The sequence below is a fragment of the Dendrobates tinctorius genome, unplaced genomic scaffold (assembly GCF_039654945.1).
Source record: "Dendrobates tinctorius isolate UK_male_01 unplaced genomic scaffold, ASM3965494v1 ptg000019l, whole genome shotgun sequence".
Taxonomy (NCBI): domain Eukaryota; kingdom Metazoa; phylum Chordata; class Amphibia; order Anura; family Dendrobatidae; genus Dendrobates; species Dendrobates tinctorius.
The window spans coordinates 58,330,717-58,349,719 of NW_027361687.1; the positions used below are offsets into that span (position 1 = coordinate 58,330,717).

General features: G+C 42.5%; 1 protein-coding gene across 1 annotated transcript in view; it reads left to right on the top strand.

Annotated features, from left to right (window-relative positions):
• The first annotated feature begins 285 nt into the window (after nt 1–285).
• LOC141082975 (SLAM family member 9-like) overlaps nt 286–19,003 on the top strand; it is a 133,545-nt gene continuing 114,827 nt past the window's right edge. The window contains exon 1 of the mRNA XM_073567068.1: nt 286–341. Coding sequence (XP_073423169.1) covers nt 293–341 — 49 coding nt within the window. The 5' untranslated portion in view covers nt 286–292. The remainder of the gene's footprint in view (nt 342–19,003) is intronic.

Genomic DNA, 19,003 nt, shown 5'->3' on the forward strand with positions numbered 1-19,003 from the left:
TATATTTTGTTATATCTATGTGTATTTTATGGTGATCCTCATTATATGCATGGTCCTTCTCTTTTTTTCTTTTCACACAATAGATAATTGTGTAGGAAACCACCTGCATTAATGTACTTGTTGTGTCTCCATAAATTTGGTTTATGAGAAAACTCCCTATAATTCAGAGGTGATGGGGCAGGATATTATCCCTATTATCTGTATTATCCCTTTAAGGGACCTAAAAAAGAGAGAGGAAGCTACAGCTTTACATTATATGATCCCTCCCTTTCGCTGTTCACAATGTGCTACAATGACAGTGGCTGCAGCAGCTCTTCTGCTCCTCTCCCTGCTGATCCCAGGTGAGCAATAGTCACTGTATACACTTGTATCCTCTACTACAGGGATAGAAATAGACTAATAGATACACAGACCTAAGGCTGCTTTTATTTGGTGCTAGATCCTACCTGCCCTTCACCTTTGGAGACTTTTATCCTGGGAGAGACGCGTCTGGTATAATATTCTGCGTAGCAGTAATGCCGTCCTTATGTTATATTCAATGTTTGCAGACATCTCAGCGCTTACTAAGTATTGTTATGTTTGCCTTGTTATGCAGTCACAGCAGTATGTACCTGTTCACACCGGCTCTATTCTGTTAGGAGGTGCTGGTCAGTTGTTTTTGTAGCTAGAGATGAAGGTTTTCTTAAATTAATACTACTTTAAACAGGACAATAATTGGGGAATGAGCTTTCCTAGGAACACTTAGTGCTGAACATCAGACGATTTAACCTAGAGGCGTAGCTAGGGTTATGGTTCGGGGGGGGGGGCAATACTTTTAAGTGGGCCCCTAACCAGAGAAGCTCAGCAGATGACTGCGCTGTTGCCAAAAATAATCTATATTGATATTACCGCCATATGGTCAGCGGTAAATAATACCAGTCCTACCGAACATATAAGAGATTACAGCACAGTTACAGATAATGAATTACCGCTGATGTTCTTTCTGATGGAATCGTTCACTTTTCACGTCTTTTCCATCTGGCCCAGACTAACATGACAACTCCTCCAGCCAGGACTCTGCTACAGAAAATACAACAAAGACACGTTTCCCTTCTCATATTCCAGCTCCATCACCATGTATCTCAAACCTGCACAAACCCCTCATCCTGCTGATATCCCAATGCTGAGCCGCTGCTGCCGTATGTGTCCCAATTACTGCACCTGATACCCCAATGCTGAGCCGCTGCTGCCGTATGTCCCCCTATTACTGCACCTGATACCCCAATGCTGTGCCGCGGCTGCTGTATGTGTCCCCATTACTGCACCTGATACCCCAATGCTGAGCCGCTGCTGCCGTATGTGTCCCTATTACTGTACCTGATACCCCATTGCTGAGCCGCTGCAGCTGTATGTGTCGCTATTACTGCACCTGATACCCTAATGCTGAGCCTCTGCTGCCATATGTGCCCCTATTACTGCACCTGATACCCCAAAACTGAGCTGCTGCCGTATGTGTCCCTATTACTGCACCTGATACCCCAATACTGAGCCATTGCTGCCGTATGTGTCCCTATTACTGCACCTGATACCCCAATACTGAGCCACTGCTGCCGTATGTGTCCCTACTACTGCACCTGATACCCCAATGCTGAGCCTCTGCTGCCGTATGTGTCCCTATTACTGCACCTGATACCCCAATACTGAGCCACTGCTGCCGTATGTGTCCTTCTCCCATCAGTGCAGTCAGCTGTATTGGCTAGGTGCCAATACAGCTGACCCTGCGATGACAGGTGGGGGGGCCCACTGCTGGCACAGGGCCCCCACCGCCTGCTCAGGGGCACTATAGGAGCCGGGCGGCTGCGCACGCCGATACAGCTACAGTAGCATAGCTCCGGGTGGGCCCCCTCAGAGCCAGGGGCCACCGCCCCCTCTGCCCCCCCCCCGTAGCTACGCTACTAGTTTAAACCCTTTACCCCCGAGGGTGGTTTGCACGTTAATGACCGGGCCAATTTTTACAATTCTGACCACTGTGAATTTATGAGGTTATATTTCTGGAACGCTTCCATGGATCCCGGTGATTCTGACACTGTTTTCGCATGACATATTGTACTTCATGATAGTAGTAAAATTTATTCTGTGTGACTTGAGTTTATTTGTGAAAAAAATGGAAATTTAGTAAGAATTTGGAAAATGTCGCAATTTTCCATCTTTGAATTTTCATGCCCTTAAATCACAGAGATATTTCACACAAAATAGTTAATAAATTACATTTTCCACATGTCTAATTTACGTCAGCACAATTTGGGAACCTTTTGTTGCGAAGTTATAAGGGTTAAAAGTTGACCAGCGATTTTTCATTTTTTTACAAAAAACTGAGGTCCTTTTTTTCCTGAGTGCTCCAATACCCTACATTTAATCAGGAAATATTTTTCAAGCACAGTGCAAAGCTCAGAAGGCAAGGAGTGCTAGATTTTACTGTCATGATTTGCAGGTGCCATGACCCACTGGGAGAGCCCATGAGGTGCCAATACACAGGGCTGCCACTAGGAATTTCGGGGCCCCATACTGGCAAAATTTTGGGGGCCCCCTTGAGGCTTCGCCCAGGCTCCACCCCTCAAACTGTCCACATCCCCAACGCTCTCTCTTGGAAAAACTCCACTTCTCACCAATCACACATTAACAGTTCCAATCATCAGATCACACATATAGTCAGCAGCTTTTATTTAGGCCAAAAGATTTTTTTAAGCTGCCACCACGACACGGTAGACTCTTTTGGCCGAGCTCTACTCTACTCTAACCTATTAATCATTTGTTAAAATATCCAATACATTGTAGGTATATTTTTATTTATTTTTCAATTTTTAAAATGACCAATAATATCACATACAAGGAACAAATACCACCGCACCATGACCAGACCACATATTACCACCAGTGACCGAATAATATCACATACAAGGGACAAATACCACTGCACCATGACCAGAACACATATTACCACCACATGGTAACCGAATAATGGTGCATACAAGGGGCAAATACCACCATACCATGGCCAGACCACATATTAGCACCACAGAGTGACCGAATAATAGCACCTACAAGGAACAAATACCGCACCACCATTGCCGGACAACATATTACCACCACATAGAGACTGAATACTAAAATACTGATCATTAATAAAAAAAAAAACACAATACTAATATCACCATAAGTGCCATTATACTCAGGAGAGCTGTACTTAGTATGCAGTGTCTGTGTATAGGTAATACAATGATCACTGGTGACATTATACACAGGAGCTCTGTATATATTGTCAGTGTACATTTTAATACAGTGATCACTGGTGACATTGTACAAAGGACCGCTATATAGTATAAAGTGTATAGTGTCAGTGTACAGATAATGCACTGACTCACCAGAGACGTCTCTAGGTGAAGTCCATAATCTTCGCTTTTCATCTTTCATCTAGCACAGACCGCCATCACTTCTTCAAGATAGGGCTCGTCTCTGCAGGAAATGACGCAGTTATCTAGAGCTCCACTTGCAGAACACATTACTTAATTTTTTTCCCAAATTCTAAACTACACCACATGAAGAAAAAAAGGTGATATAGTGTCGCTCTGCACAGTAACAAGACCGCCTCCCCCATTTAAAACAGTATCGTCAAAAAATAAAATAAATACATCACTGCAGTAATAATATCCCTTAATTAGCCCCTATAATAATAAGATCCCCCATCTTGGCCCCCCGTGTGTCTCATTCCTGACTCTAGCCATATGTTCTCCCATCCTGCCTTCATGAGTATCCATTCTGCCACCATGTGATGTCCCATCCTACCCCATATGATCTCCCCATCCTGTCCCATCTGTCCCATGATTCTGCCCCACCTGTCTCCATCCTGCCCCATGATCCTGCACCATGCGTCTCCCATCCTTCCCCTGTGTCTCCCATCCTGCCCCTTGTCACCATCCTACCCCTTGTCTCCCATTCTGCCCCTTGTCTCCAATCTTGCCCCTGTGTCTCCATTCTGCCCCGTGTGTCTCCAATCTGCTGCTTGTCTCCCATTCTGCCCTCATGTCTCCATTCTGCCCTCATGTCTCAATTCTGCTCCCGTGTCCTCAATCTGTCCCTGTGTGTCTCCAATCTGCCGCTTGTCTCTATTCTGCCCCTTTGTGCCTCCAATCTGCCCCTGTGTGTCTCCAATCTCCCCGTGTGTCTCCAATCTGCCTCTTGTCTCCCATCCTGCTCCATGTCTCCATTCTGCCCTTTGTCTCCATTCTGCCCTTTGTCTCCAATCCTGCCTTCGTTTCTCCAATCTGCCCCTCGTCTCCATTCTGCCCCTTTTCTCCAATCCTGCCCTTGTCTCCAATCTGCCCCTGTGTGTCTCCAATCTGCCCCTGTGTGTCTCCAATCCTGCCCTTGTCTCCATTCTGCCCTCATGTCTCCATTCTGCCCCTGTTTGTCTACAATCTTCCCCTGTGTGTGTCTCCAATCTGCCTCTTGTCTCCATTCTGCCCCCGTGTGTCACCATCCTGCCAGGGAAACATATTGCCGCTTTCAATAATAAAATAAAATTTAAAAAACTTTCTTCTTACCTGGCCGCACTCCTGTGGCAAAGATGGTATCATACCAGAGAACACGAACTGCACACAACCAGGACAGCTGCTGCTGTGAGAGCTGAAGGACCTGTGGTGACGTCATCGTCATGTTGAATGTTGAAGGCCTGTGATAATAATGATGTCACCACAGGTCCTTCAGCTGTTCCACTTCGTGTAGCTCTCTGATGTCGGCCGCTGTGGTGGCTGTGCTGATGTGTGCGCTGCAGACCCGGCCGCAGTACACAGCACTTGGGGCCTGATGACTAGAAGCACAGGAGTGGGGCCTCTGACCTGCGGGCCCCCTTCTCTACTGCTGCTCATCGGGCCCCATGCAGCAGTAAGGGCATTAATGCCCTGATGGCGGCCCTTCCAACACAGCAGAACCCCTAATAAGTGACCCCATTTTACAAACTACACCTCTCAGTGAATTCATCTAGGTGTGCAGTGATCATATTGACACCATGGGTGTGTCACAGATTTTTATAGCATTGATCAGTGAAGAAAAAATATCTACATTTTTACCAACAAAACTGTTTTAGCCCCAGATTTTACATTTTCATGCAAGAAGTGGGTAAAAATCGCACCAAAATTTGCCCCACAATTTCTACTGAACATGGCAATACCCCATATGTGGCTGTACAGTACTACTTAGCCATATGGAGAGACTCAGTAGGAACAGAGCGCTACTTGCCTCCGGGAGTCTTAAAAAGGAGAAAACGGAGTAACGGATACAAAATATATGCAAAAGTATAAATTTTATTAGTACTCACATCAAGTGCTGACAAGTATACAAGTTGACTAAAATAGGGGGGATAAGCCCCAATGATACAACAATCAGGACAGACAAGGACAGGGTAAATAAAATGATACCAGTGCTCGAAATCTACATGGCACAACGTTCAGTCAGCCCATGGGCATTGCACATAACAGACATATGTCTAATGGTAAAAGATAGTCAAATATGGCATACTCAATTAAATGTGTATTGTACATAGTTGTACATGTCTAGAGCGCCAAAAAAAAAAAAAAAAAAAAAAACCATCCAGAGGGGTCAATGTGCAAGTCCAATGGACACTGAACATAAATGAATCAATGACATGTGAAAGGATTCTTAAATAGTAAATAACATATGTATCAGCATATCAAAACTGCGCAATTGTGCCAGAGAGAACCCGGGAGACGACCCGCCCAGCGGTCCAAATGACCGAAGTGTGGAAACAAGTAAAGGCAGGCTGCTTACCGGGGAGCAGAGGAGGTGAAGGCCCATGCAACGACACCCGACGTACGTTTCGCGCCCGCCACAGGCGCTTTATCAAGGGATAAAGCGCCTGTGGCGGGCGCGAAACGTACGTCGGGTGTCGTTGCATGGGCCTTCACCTCCTCTGCTCCCCGGTAAGCAGCCTGCCTTTACTTGTTTCCACACTTCGGTCATTTGGACCGCTGGGCGGGTCGTCTCCCGGGTTCTCTCTGGCACAATTGCGCAGTTTTGATATGCTGATACATATGTTATTTACTATTTAAGAATCCTTTCACATGTCATTGATTCATTTATGTTCAGTGTCCATTGGACTTGCACATTGACCCCTCTGGATGGTTTTTTTTTTTTTTTTTTTTGGCGCTCTAGACATGTCCAACTATGTACAATACACATTTAATTGAGTATGCCATATTTGACTATCTTTTACCATTAGACATATGTCTGTTATGTGCAATGCCCATGGGCTGACTGAACGTTGTGCCATGTAGATTTCGAGCACTGGTATCATTTTATTTACCCTGTCCTTGTCTGTCCTGATTGTTGTATCATTGGGGCTTATCCCCCCTATTTTAGTCAACTTGTATACTTGTCAGCACTTGATGTGAGTACTAATAAAATTTATACTTTTGCATATATTTTGTATCCGTTACTCCGTTTTCTCCTTTTTAAGATTAGCATATGGAGTGGTAATCTATGCACAAGGCGTTTTTGGACCATGGTCACCGCCTTGTCTCGTTCTCTGATACTGGGCATTATCATATATGTATTGCCTCCGGGAGTATAGATTTTCCTAGAAGTTTGTGGACTCCACTAATTGCTAGAAGAGCAGAATTCCCCCTCAAGTAACCCCATTTTGGGACTTATACCACTTTGGGAATTTATCTACAGATGTAGTGACGATTTTGACTCCATGGGTATTTTCCAGAAACAGGCAGCAGTGGATGTTGCCGAGTAAAAATTGCACATTGCCGTTGTAGTGACCAGTACACTGTAGTCACCAGTACGTTGCAGTCACCAGTATATTGCAGTCACCAGCACATTATGCTTAGCCTATGCTTCTGAAGACATGCACCTGAAATTTAGGCGGGCTCACATCGCTTCAGAAATGCCAAACTTGTGGGCGCTATATGTGGGTAAGGTACACTTTGGGGCTCAGAAGGAAGGGGGTATTTGGATTTGGGAACATAGAATTTGCTGAATTTCTGTGGGCGGGTGAGGACTGAGCCATTTTGCTTTTCCAGAGACTTTGTACTACCAATAATGTGGAATCCCCCTCTATTTCCGTTAACAGATGACAGACCTGAGTGAGGGCTTCCTTTTTTGTGGATTGAGTTGAAGCTTTTATTGGGAAATAAAGATTATTATTATTAAAGATTATTATTATTATTGGGAACATTTTACATATCATTAGGGATCACCGGTGTCCGGCGCTGTACGCAGGGCACATACTTTGGGGTTTCTATCTAAATCTCTAAGTGACATGATTCAGAGTTACTCTGGACTCAATCTGGCCTTTGTTCAGCGCGTCCTTCATTTCAGAAGTGCACAAAACTGTGGATGATGGCACTTTTATGCAATTCTAAAAAAACACGGAAACCCTGGTGTAAGCGCTCAACACAGTGCGCAGGATAAATGTGCGCCAAGCATTACTGCGATCTTTGGGAGGCAGAATGAAAAAATCAACAGCTTGTGAAGAATTGGTTTCATTTATTTTTTATGCTGCTCCTCATGCGGTATAAGTCAGGGCTGTGGAGTCGGAGTCGGAGCTCATTTTGGTGGAGTCGGAGTCGGTATAAAATGGTCCGACTCCTAAAATATATAATAAATTGGGTACAGTAGTTCAATGCAGAATGTGCTGAATATTTTTTCATAGGAATTTGGGAAAGTTATGAAATGTCCTATAAATGGCTGTTCTATTCCTGATCTAAGGCTACATTCACACACAGCGTTTTTGCTGCGTTTTTTGAGGATACGTTTTTCAGCTGCAAAAGCAAATCAGCTTTTTAAAAAAGCCGCATCACCTGAAAGGTTTTTGAGCTCATAGATAATGTTTTCAATAGCAAAAGCAGATTAGAAATCTGCTCTATTTATCCATATCTGTCTATCCGTATCTTATCTGTACCAAAAAGAATGAAAGCCGGGTAGCACACAGACTAACACTCCTTTTTTTTTTAGCACCAGTCAGGTACACCTCATAGCTCCCCAAAAGGACGCCCAGGACAGGCATTCCTCGTCTTCAGTAACACATCAACATCAATTGATAGTTGGAATAAATAGACTGCATTCACCACATCTTAAGGTGCAGGCTTTATTTTCAAGTGTAGGGGTGTGCAGTATAAGGTTCTTCAGCAGCTGAGGTGTGCAGTATGAGATTCTGCGGAACAGTATGAGGTTCTGCCCCCCCCTAGTTTTGATCCTGGCTAAAACCGTTTCTTATAGATATGGCGAACTCTCAAGTAACCCTAAATGAAGGTCAATGGACACAGGTGGCTGAATTGAGGGAATTGCTTAATCACCTATTTACCGTGACTAAATGTTGTGTAGGATTTGTATATCAAATGGTGCTCTACCATGGGCATCTATTACTATCTATTACACGTTTGATGGCTTAATTACTTTGAGGCTGTAGAGATTTAACTCAAACTCTCGTGTGGTATGTATTTATATACATTATAAAAACAGCCCTATGCCTATTGTGTCTGCAATTTAGTTAGCTGTGGCTTAAAGGGAACTTGTCACCCCCTCAGGCGTTCTTAAGTAAAAGAGCCACTTTGTGCAGCACTAATGCTGCATTCTGTCAAGGTGGCTCTGTTACTTAGCTTCCCTTCCACCGCCGAAATAATCGTTTATAAAATTGTTGAAAAATACCTGAAATTTGACAGGGGGGCAAGTCTTTCCCCCTCTGACAGACGCCTCGCATCCGTCACTCATTTCATAATTGGCACCACCTCCTCAGTTTTCTTTTGAAATGCGGCGCCCACTAAGAGATTAACATTGGACAACATTAGTCTGGTAACACCCCCTCCCCATGAGATAAGCACCTCACTGTCTATAGACTTTGTACATAGAGAGCCTGGTGTGGGTGGGGTTAGCTGTGCTGTGGGTGGGCTTAGCTTTCTCAGCTCTGCTTCATTCTAAATCTAAAAGCTCTGATTGTGTGAGAAGAACTGCACATAGTAAACTAAGTGATACATTGTTGGATTCAGCTTCTCTTTGCCTACATTTCGTTGCTCTCAGATGAGGCAGGAAGAACCTGATGACAGATTCCCTTTAATGACTGACTGCATGCTAGCAGAATGACTGCCAGATGTACACCGAAAAGAGGATGGCAGAATCACTTTTACCTTGTTGATCATTATATGTGAAAGAATCGGAGGAGTTTTCTGTATATAATAAAGGAAAAAAATAAAAAAAAATCATACAAATAAATATTCAGTCTCCCTAGCTGTATTTCCCATATGTGTGTCCAGATCCTGAATATCAGAAAATAAGTTCTACTCCACATTCCATATTATAGGCAGGATTCCAAAGTGATACAGTAAAGGACCAGGAGAGGTGAAGGACTGCAGCTCATACAGCAGCACATCGCATGTCACAGGCAGTGTGCAGTGTCCATGCTACTGTGGGGAGCAGCCAGGGAATTAGTCTGTTTATTTGTGGTCGTTACCGTGCACATGTACCCTGATATTCTATTACCTGACTGCATCACTGCACAGGGGAATTCTCATGGAAGTCACTTTTCCAGTTTTCCGTTCTTGATAATGAAGTCACGCTTGTCAAGTATAGCAACACTGATTTCATTGTATAAGTGGCAGTAAATTAGTTTTTTTTTTCGACCCAGACTAGTGGGCAACAGGCCCTGAAGGTATTAATTAAGGAATAATCTAGGTTTTGTGTGTGAGTGGAATTATGACTATGTGGCGGTGTCTTATTTTCATCATTTCACATGCAAGTCAGGCATTGTTTGCGGTCAGGGGGAAATTCTCAAACCTTCATTTCACATGATTGCATGTGTTTACATGAAAAGAAATGAAAATTATTAGGGTATTTGTTTTTTCACTTTTTTTTTGCTATGTTTTCATCAACAGCCTTTCATGAGCTTTTTTATTTGTGTAAAGACACCATTCATTTAACCATATAAAGTAATGAAAAAACGGAAAGCAAATTCTAGTGATGAAATGATGAAAACTAACACTATTCCGCCATCTTTTTTTTTAATGTTTTATTTGAGAGATGAAAAAATGGAAAGTTTAAAAAAAATAGTTTGTGGCACCTTTTACTGAGTCAAGAAACTTTTTTCTGTCAATAGAGCTGTGTGAGGAATTACTTTTTGCCTGATTTTTTTTTATTGATACCATTTTGAGGTAGCTATGACTTTTTTATCGCTTTTTATTGCATTTTTGGGAAAATAGCAACTCTGTTTTTTTAATTGTTGCTTTTTGTCTTTTATTATTCTGGTTCATTAAATAATATAGTTAATATTTTTTTAATATATATAATATATTTAATTGGATTTTTATGAATGTGGCAATGCCATATTTGTTTGTTTTTTAAATATAGGTTAACTGGGAAAAAAGTCATTAATTTTACTTTTTATGTATATTTTTATATTTTTTTTAATATTTTTATTTTAGTTCCCCTATGGACTTGAATCTAAGATTGTTTGATCACTTGTTCCACATATTGTAATTTTACCAAATTGTATTATGTAGAGAAAATGCCGGACTGAAGGCTTTACAGTGAAAATTCACCGGCACATAAATGATTAACCAGCATGTTGTACATGGAGACCTGACATAGAATGTACTGTTATATCCTATGTTGGGGATGGGTTAAACAAGTGAGTCCCGTGTACCAACATATCTATTTTAGTTAACGATTATATTTTCAAATCAATGATAATTCTGGAACATCTTTTCCTAGATTTCTACGTTGTTCCATTCCTTTGTTATTCCTCCTAGAAATTGTTGCATAAATTGAATATCTAGAGCCAGTTTGCAGCTTAATGACCAGGCCAATTTTTACAATTCTGACCACTGTCCCTTTATGAGGTTATAACTCTGGAACGCTTTAATGGATCCTGCTGATTCTAAGATTGTTTTTTCGTGACATATTGTACTTCATGTTAGTGGTAAAATTTCTTCGATAAGTCTTGTGTTTATTTATAAAAAAACGGAAATATGGCTAAAATTTTGAAAATTTTGCAATTTTATAACTTTAAATTTTTATGCCCTCAAATCAGAGAAATGTGTCACACAAATTTCTTAATAAATAACATTTCCCACATGTCTACTTTACATCAGCACAATTTTGGAAGCAAAATTTTTTTTTGTTAGGAAGTTATAAGGGTTAAAAGTTGACCAGCGATTTCTCATTTTTACAACAAAATTTACAAAACCATTTTTTTTAGGGACCACATCATATTTAAAGTCATTTTGAGGAGTGTACATGACAGAAAATACCCAAAAGTGGCACCATTCTAAACACTAGACCCTTCAAGGTGCTCAAAACCACATTCAAGAAGTTTATTAACCCTTTAAGTGCTTCACAGGAACTAAAGTAATGTGGAAGGAAAAAATTAACATTTAACTTTTTTTTGCAAAAAATTTACTTCAGAACCAATTTTTTTTATTTTCACAAGTGTTAAAAGAGAAAATCAACCACAAAATTTGTTGTACAATTTCTCCTGAATATGCCGATACCCTATATGTAGGGGGAAAACCACTTTTTCAGCACACGGCAGAGCTCGCAAGGGATGGAGCGCCGTTTGACTTTTTCAACGCAGAATTGGCTGGAATTGAGATCGGATGCCATGTTGCATTCGGAGAGCCCTTAATGTGCCTAAACAGTGGAAACCTCCAACAAGTGACCCCATTTTGGAAACTAGACCCATTAAGGAACTTATCTAGATGTGTGGTGAGCACTTTGAACCCCCAAGGGCTTCACAGAAGTTTATAACGTAGAGCCATGAAAATAAGAAATCTATTTTTTTCCACAAAAATCTTTTCGCCCCCAAATTTTTATTTTTTACAAGGGTAACAGGAGAAATCATACCCGCACAGTTGTTATGCGATTTGTCCTGAGTACGCCGATACCCCATATGTGGGGGGGGAACCACTGTTTGGGCGCATGGGAGAGCTCGGAAGGGAAGGAGTGCCATTTTGGAATGCAGACTTTGATGGAATGGTCTGCGGGCATCATGTTGCGCTTGCAGAGCCCCTGATGGGCCTAAACAGTGGAAACCCCCCACAAGAGACCCCATTTTGGAAATTAGACCCCCTAAGGAACTTATCTAGATGTGTGGTGAGCACTTTGAACCCCCAAGCACTTCACAAAAGTTTATAAACGCAGAGCCATGAAAATAAAAAGTCTTTTTTTATTTCCACAAAAGTGATTTTTTAGACCCCAATTTTTAGACCCCCAAAGTTGGCAAATAGTGGAAACCCCTCAATTCTTGCTCCAACCCTAACCCCAACACACCCCTAACCCTAATCCCTAATCCTAATTCTAACCCTAATTCTAGTTCGCCCTAACCCTAATTCTAACCCTAGCCGTGACCCGAGCCCTAACCCTACCCCAACCCTAGCCCTAGCACAACCCTAACCCTAGCCTAGCCCTAACCCTAGCCCAACCCTAACCCTAACCCTAACCCTAGCCCAACCCTAACCCTAACCCTAGCCCAACCCTAACCCTAACCCTAGCCCTAACCCTACCCTAACCCTAGCCCAACCCTAACCCTAATGGAAAACTGAAAAAAAAAATATTTTCTTTATTTCATTATATTGGCCTATATAAGGGAGTGATAAACGGGGGGGGTTATGTACTTTTTTTTAATTTTCATCACTATGATCATTTATCCGGGAGGGGACGGAGGGCCACGGAGAGGTACAGGGGGGGATCGGGGACCCTATTTCTCTCTCCTCTGATGTGCGATCACATTAGAGGAGAGAGAAATTAAATGTAAAATCGCGGCTTTTTTATTTTTTGCGGTCGCCGTTATAGGGTTAATAACGGCGATCGCAAAAGCGGGGGTCGGTAAAAACCGACCGATTCATGTTCTCTGGGGTCTCGGCTACCCCTGGCAGCTGAGACCCCGGAGAAAATCCGACACTGGGGGGCGCTATTCACTTAAATCACAGCGCCGTGAATTAACGGCGCTGTGGTTTTAGTACCCTTAATTACCGCCGTTAAAAGGCGTATCGGCGGTCGCTAAGGGGTTAAGAGTTGGGGGCGTGTCTCTGCACAAGCTCTCACTGTCCAATCAGAGCAGTCTGTGTCTGTGCATGGACACGCCCACTTTAAAAGAGGAATAGTAACAACCAGCTGTCGACTTTTTCCCAAGAGGAATAAGAAAGGAATGACACAACGTGGAGTGATAGGAAAAGGAGACCCAAAATCATTTCATGAGAATTATAAGTATTTAATAAAAAAATGCAAGTCAAGAGTGATGATAAAGCCCCTTTAAGGGACCTATCCAGCTTAGGAAAGGCATTTCCATGCAACCTATTAGTGAATTTTGAGTTAATAGAATAAGGTCCTCTTTCATCAGGGTACTGAGGATAATTTTAGATATTTAAGTAATTTTAGATGTTTAGATGTATGGTACATCTAACAGTATTGTAGATGTGAGCTGCTTAGCTACAGCCTGTCTACTGTGATGCAATACTCAGTTTTTCCACTGCTGTCCTGTAAAGGTCATGTAATTTCCAAAGCTTTAAAAGCCCATTAAGTTAATGGTATTAGACCACATTGTGTGCAATAAATGGATATTTACTATAAATAAGAGGCCACAGGTGGTTTCTGCTGTTTCCATTTGGTTTGAAGTGATAAGAACATGAAATCAGGGCTGAGTAACAAGAATATTGTGTCATTTACAATGTCCAGGATTAATATAATGCCCCGTTCTCACAAAGTGCAGCTCGATATGGGTGAGTGATTGATATACAATTTCCCACACCCAACTTTGTCAACCCTTGAGTTGACTCTTCCCACTGTGAAAAACTTTAATTTTTGAATTTTTGTGCTTTTCCACCCCCTTTACCAAGAGCCATATTTTTTTTTATTTTTCCACCAACATGGCCATATGAGGTTTTGTTTTTATAGGATAAGTTACAGTTTTGAGTTACACCAGTCAATTTACCAATGATTGTAACAAAATAAAAAAAAAAATCCACCATTGTTTTCTTTAAGCATTATTTTTATGTAGTTCATTGCACAGTAAAAATTATATATTACGCCAACACCACATACATGCATAATGTGCTCAAAAAAATAAAGGGAGCACTAAAATACCACATCCTAGATATCTCTAAATTAAATATTCCAGTTGAAAATCTTTATTCATTGCATGGTGGAATGTGTTCAGAACAATAAAACAACAATTATCAATGTAAATCAAAATGAATATCCCATGGAGGTCTGGATTTGGAATGATACTCAAAATCAGAGTGGAAAATCAAATTACAGGCTGATCCAACTTCAGTGGAAATGCCTCTTTTCAAGGAAAAGATGCTCAGTATCGTGTGTGGACTCCACGTGTCTGTATGACCTCCCTACTGTACAACGCCTGGGCATGCTCCTGAAAGGCAGTGGATGGTCTCCTGAGGGATCTCCTCCCAGACCTCGACTGAAGCAACTCCTGGACAGTCTGTGGTGCAACGTGACGTTGGTGGATGGAGCAAGACATGATGTCCCAGATGTGCTCAATCGGATTCACTTCTGGGGAATGGGCGGGCCAGTCCATAGCTTCAATGCCTTCATCTTGCAGGAATTGCTGACACACTCCTGTCACATGAGGTCTAGCATTGTCCTGTATTAGGAGGAACCCAGGGCCAACCACACCAGCATATGGTGTCACAAGGGGTCTGAGGATCTCATCTCGGTACCTAATGGCTGTCAGGCTACCTCTGGCGAGCACATGGAGTGCTGTGCGGCCCTCCAAAGAAATGCCACCCCACACCATTACTGACCCACTGCCAAACCAGACATGCTGAAGGATGTTGCAGGCAGCAGATCACTCTCCACAGCATCTCTAGACTGTCACGTCTGACACATGTGCTCAGTGTGAACCTGCTTTCATCTGTGAAGAGAACAGGGCGCTAGTGGCGAATTTGCCAATCCTGGTGTTCTGTGGCAAATGTCAAGCATCCTGCACGATGTTGGGCTGTGAGCACAACCCCCATCTGTGGACGTCGGGCCCTCAGACCATCCTCATGGAGTCGGTTTCTAACTGTTTGTGCAGACACATGCAAATTTGTGGTCTGCTGGAGGTTATTTTGCAGGCGTCTGGCAGTGCTCCTCCTGTACCTCCCAAAGGCAAAGGTAGCGGTCCTGCGGCTGGGTTGTTGCCCTCCTACGGCTCCCCCACATCTCCTGATGTACTGGCCTGTCTCCTTGTAGCGCCTCCAGCCTCTGGACACAACGCTAACAGACACAGCAAGCCTTCTTGCCACAGCTAGCATTGATGTGCCATCAAGGATGAGCTGCACTACCTGAGCCACTTGTGAGGGTTGTAGAGTCCGTCTCATGCTAGCACAAGTGTGAAAGCACAACCAACTTTCAAAAGTGACCAAAACATCAGCCAGAAAGCATTGGTACTGAGATGTGCTCTTTCGTCCCCACCTGCAGAATCACTCCTTTATTGAGGGTGTCTTGATAATTGCCAATAATTTCCATCTGTTGTCTATTCCATTTGCACAACAGCATGTGAAATTGTCAATCAGTGTTGCTTCCTAAGTGGGCAGTTTGATTTCACAGAAGTTTGATTTACTTGGAGTTATATTATGTTGTTTAAGTGTTCCCATTATTTTTTTGAGCAGTATCTATCTATCTATCTATCTATCTATCTATACATAGATAGATAGATAGATACTGCTCAAAAAAATAAAGGGAACACATCCTAGTTATCACTGAATGAAATATTCCAGTTGCAAATCTTTATTCATTGCACATGTAATGCATTGAGAGCAATAAAACATAAAAATGATTATTGTAAATTAACCCCTTACCTACAATGGATGTAATATTCCATCCATGTGACCCTGGACCTAATTACCATGGATGGAATATTACGTCACACCGATCAGCGGCACCCACGTGGTGAGCGCCGCTGATCGCGTCCGGGTGTCAGCTGATTATCACAGCTGACACCCGGCACAATGTGTCAGGGGTGTCACGGACCGCCCCCGACACGTTAACCCCTTGAACACCGCGATCAAACACGATCGTGGTGTACCGGCAGTTAAAGGGAAGCATCGGCAGGGAGGGGGCTCCCTCCGTGCTTCCCTGAGCCCCCCATGGCAGTGCAATGTGCAGCGCTGCTGTGGGTGCTCCTTTCCTGCAGGTCCCCGGATCCAATATGGTGGCGGGAGCCTCCGGGGTCCTGCAGGAAGCTGGCTTCCTCAGTGCCTGCAAAGCGCAGGCATGAGGAAGCCTTCTGGATTGCCTGTGACAGATCGCTGATCTGTCACAGTGATCTGTGATGTGACAGATCAGCGATCTGTCACAGGACAGTTATGTCCCCCCTGGGACATTGTAATAAAGTAAAAAAAAGAAAAAAAAAGTGTAAAAATAATTTAAAAAAAAATCGCTAAATAAATTAAAAAAAAACAAAAAAATATTCCCCAATAAATTCATTTTTTGGAAATAATAAAAAAAAACAATAAAAGTACACATATTTGGTATTGCCGCGTCCATAACGACCCGCCCTATAAAAGTGTCCCAATAGTTAACCCCTTTAGCGAACCCCTTAAAAAATAAAAATAAAAAACGAAGCAAAAAATAATGATTTATTATCATACTGCCGAACAAAAAGTGCAATGACGCGCGATCAGAAAGACGCATATAAATATCCATGGTACCGCTGAAAACATCATCTTGTCCCGCAAAAAAAGAGCTGCCACACAGCATCATCAGCGAAAAAATAAAAAAGTTATAGCTCGCAGAATAAAGTAATGCAAAAATAATTATTTTTTATATAAAATTGTTTTCATAGCATAAAAGCGCCAAAACATAAAAAAAAGACCTAAATGAGGTATCGCTGTAACCGTACTGACCCGAAGAATAAAACCGCCTTATAAATTTTACCGCACCCGGAACGTCGTAAACGCACCACCCAAAAGAAATTCATGAAACGCTGGTTTTTGTAAATTCTGCGTCCCAAAAAACAGAATAAAAAGCGATCAAAAAATGTCACGTGCCGGAAAATGGTACCAATAAAAACGTCAACTCGTCCCGCAAAAAATAAGACCTCACATGACTCGGTGGGTCAAAATATGGAAAAATTATAGCTCTCAATATGTGGTGATGCAAAAACTATTTTTACAATAAAAAGCGTCTTTTAGCGTGTGACAGCTGCCAAACATAAAAACCGCCATAAATAGTAAATCAAACCCCCCGTTATCACCCCCTTAGTTAGGGAAAAATAATAAAATAAAAAAATGTATTTATTTCTATTTTCCCATTAGGGTTAGGGTTAGGGCTAGGGTTAGGTCCAGGGCTAGGGTTAGGGCTAGGGTTGGGGTTAGGGCTAAGGTTAGGGTTAGGGCTAGGGTTAGGGTCAGGGTTAGGGCTGAGATTAGGGTTAGGGGTGTGTTGGGGTTCGGGTTGGAGTTAGAATTGGGGGTTTCCACTGTTTGGGCACATCAGGGGCTCACCAAATGCAACATGGCGTCTGATCTCAATTCCAGCCAATTCTGAGTTGAAAAAGTCAAATGGTGCTCCTTCCCTTCCAAGCTCTGCCATGCGCCCAAACAGTGTTTTACCCCCACATGTAGGGTATCAGCCTACTCAGGACAAATTGCAAAACAATTTTTGGGGTCCAATTTCTCCTGTTACCCTTAGGAAAATAAAAAATTGGGGGCAAAAATATCATTTTTGTGGAAAAAAATGATTTTTTTATTTTCACATCCGAGCGTTATAAATTTCTGTGAAGCACTTGGGGGTTCAAAGTGCTCACCACACATCTAGATAAGTTCCATGGGGGGTCTAGTGTCCAAAATGGGTTCACTTGTGGGGAGTTTCAATAGTTTAGGTACATCAGGGGCTCTCCAAACGCACATGACACCCGCAGACCATTCCATCAAAGTCTGCATTCCAAAACGTCACTGCTTCCCTTCCGAGCCCCGACGTGTGTCCATACAGTAGTTTTCTCCCACATATGGGGTGTCAGTGTACTCAGGACAAATTGGACAACAACTTTTGGGGTCCAATTTCTCCTGTTACCCTTGGGAAAATGAAAAAATTGGGGACTAATTGATCATGTTTGTGGAAAAAATACGATTTTTTTATTTTCATGCCCGGGCATTATAAACTTCTGTGAAGCCCTTGGGGGTTCAAAGTGCTCACCACACATCTAGATAAGTTCCGTAGGGGGTCTCGTTTCCAAAATGGGGTCATTTGTGGGGGGTTTCCACTGTTTAGGTACATTAGGGGCTCTCCAAAGGCAACGTGACACCCGCAGAACATTCCCTCAAAGTCTGCATTCCAAAACGTCACTACTTCCCTTCCGAGACCTGACGTGTATCCATACAGTAGTTTTCTCCCACATATGGGGAGTCAGCGTACTCAGGACAAATTGGACAACAATTTTTGGGGTTCAATTTCTCCTGTTACCTTTGGGAAAATAAAAAAATTGGGGACTAATTGATCATGTTTGTGGAAAAAATACGATTTTTTTATTTTCATGCCCTGGCATTATAAACTTCTGTGAAGCCCTTGGGGGTTCAAAGTGCTCACCTTACATCTAGATAAGTTCCTTAGGGGGTCTAGTTTTCAAAATGGGGTCATTTGTGGGGGGTTTCCACTGTTTAGGTACATTAGGGGCTCTCCAAAGGCAACATGACACCCGCAGACCATTCCATCAAAGTCTACATTCCAAAACATCACTACTTCCCTTCCGAGCCCCGACGTGTGCCCATACAGTAGTTTTCTCCCACATATGGGGTATCAGCATACTCAGGACAAATTGGACAACAACTTTTGGGGTCCAATTTCTCCTGGTACCCTTGGGAAAATAAAAAAATGGTGACTAAAAGATCATGTTTGTGGAAAAAATACGAATTTTTTATTTTTACGCCCGGGCGTTATAAACTTCTGTGAAGCACTGGGGGGTTCAAAGTGCTCACCACACATCTAGATAAGTTCCTCGGGGGGTCTAGTTTAC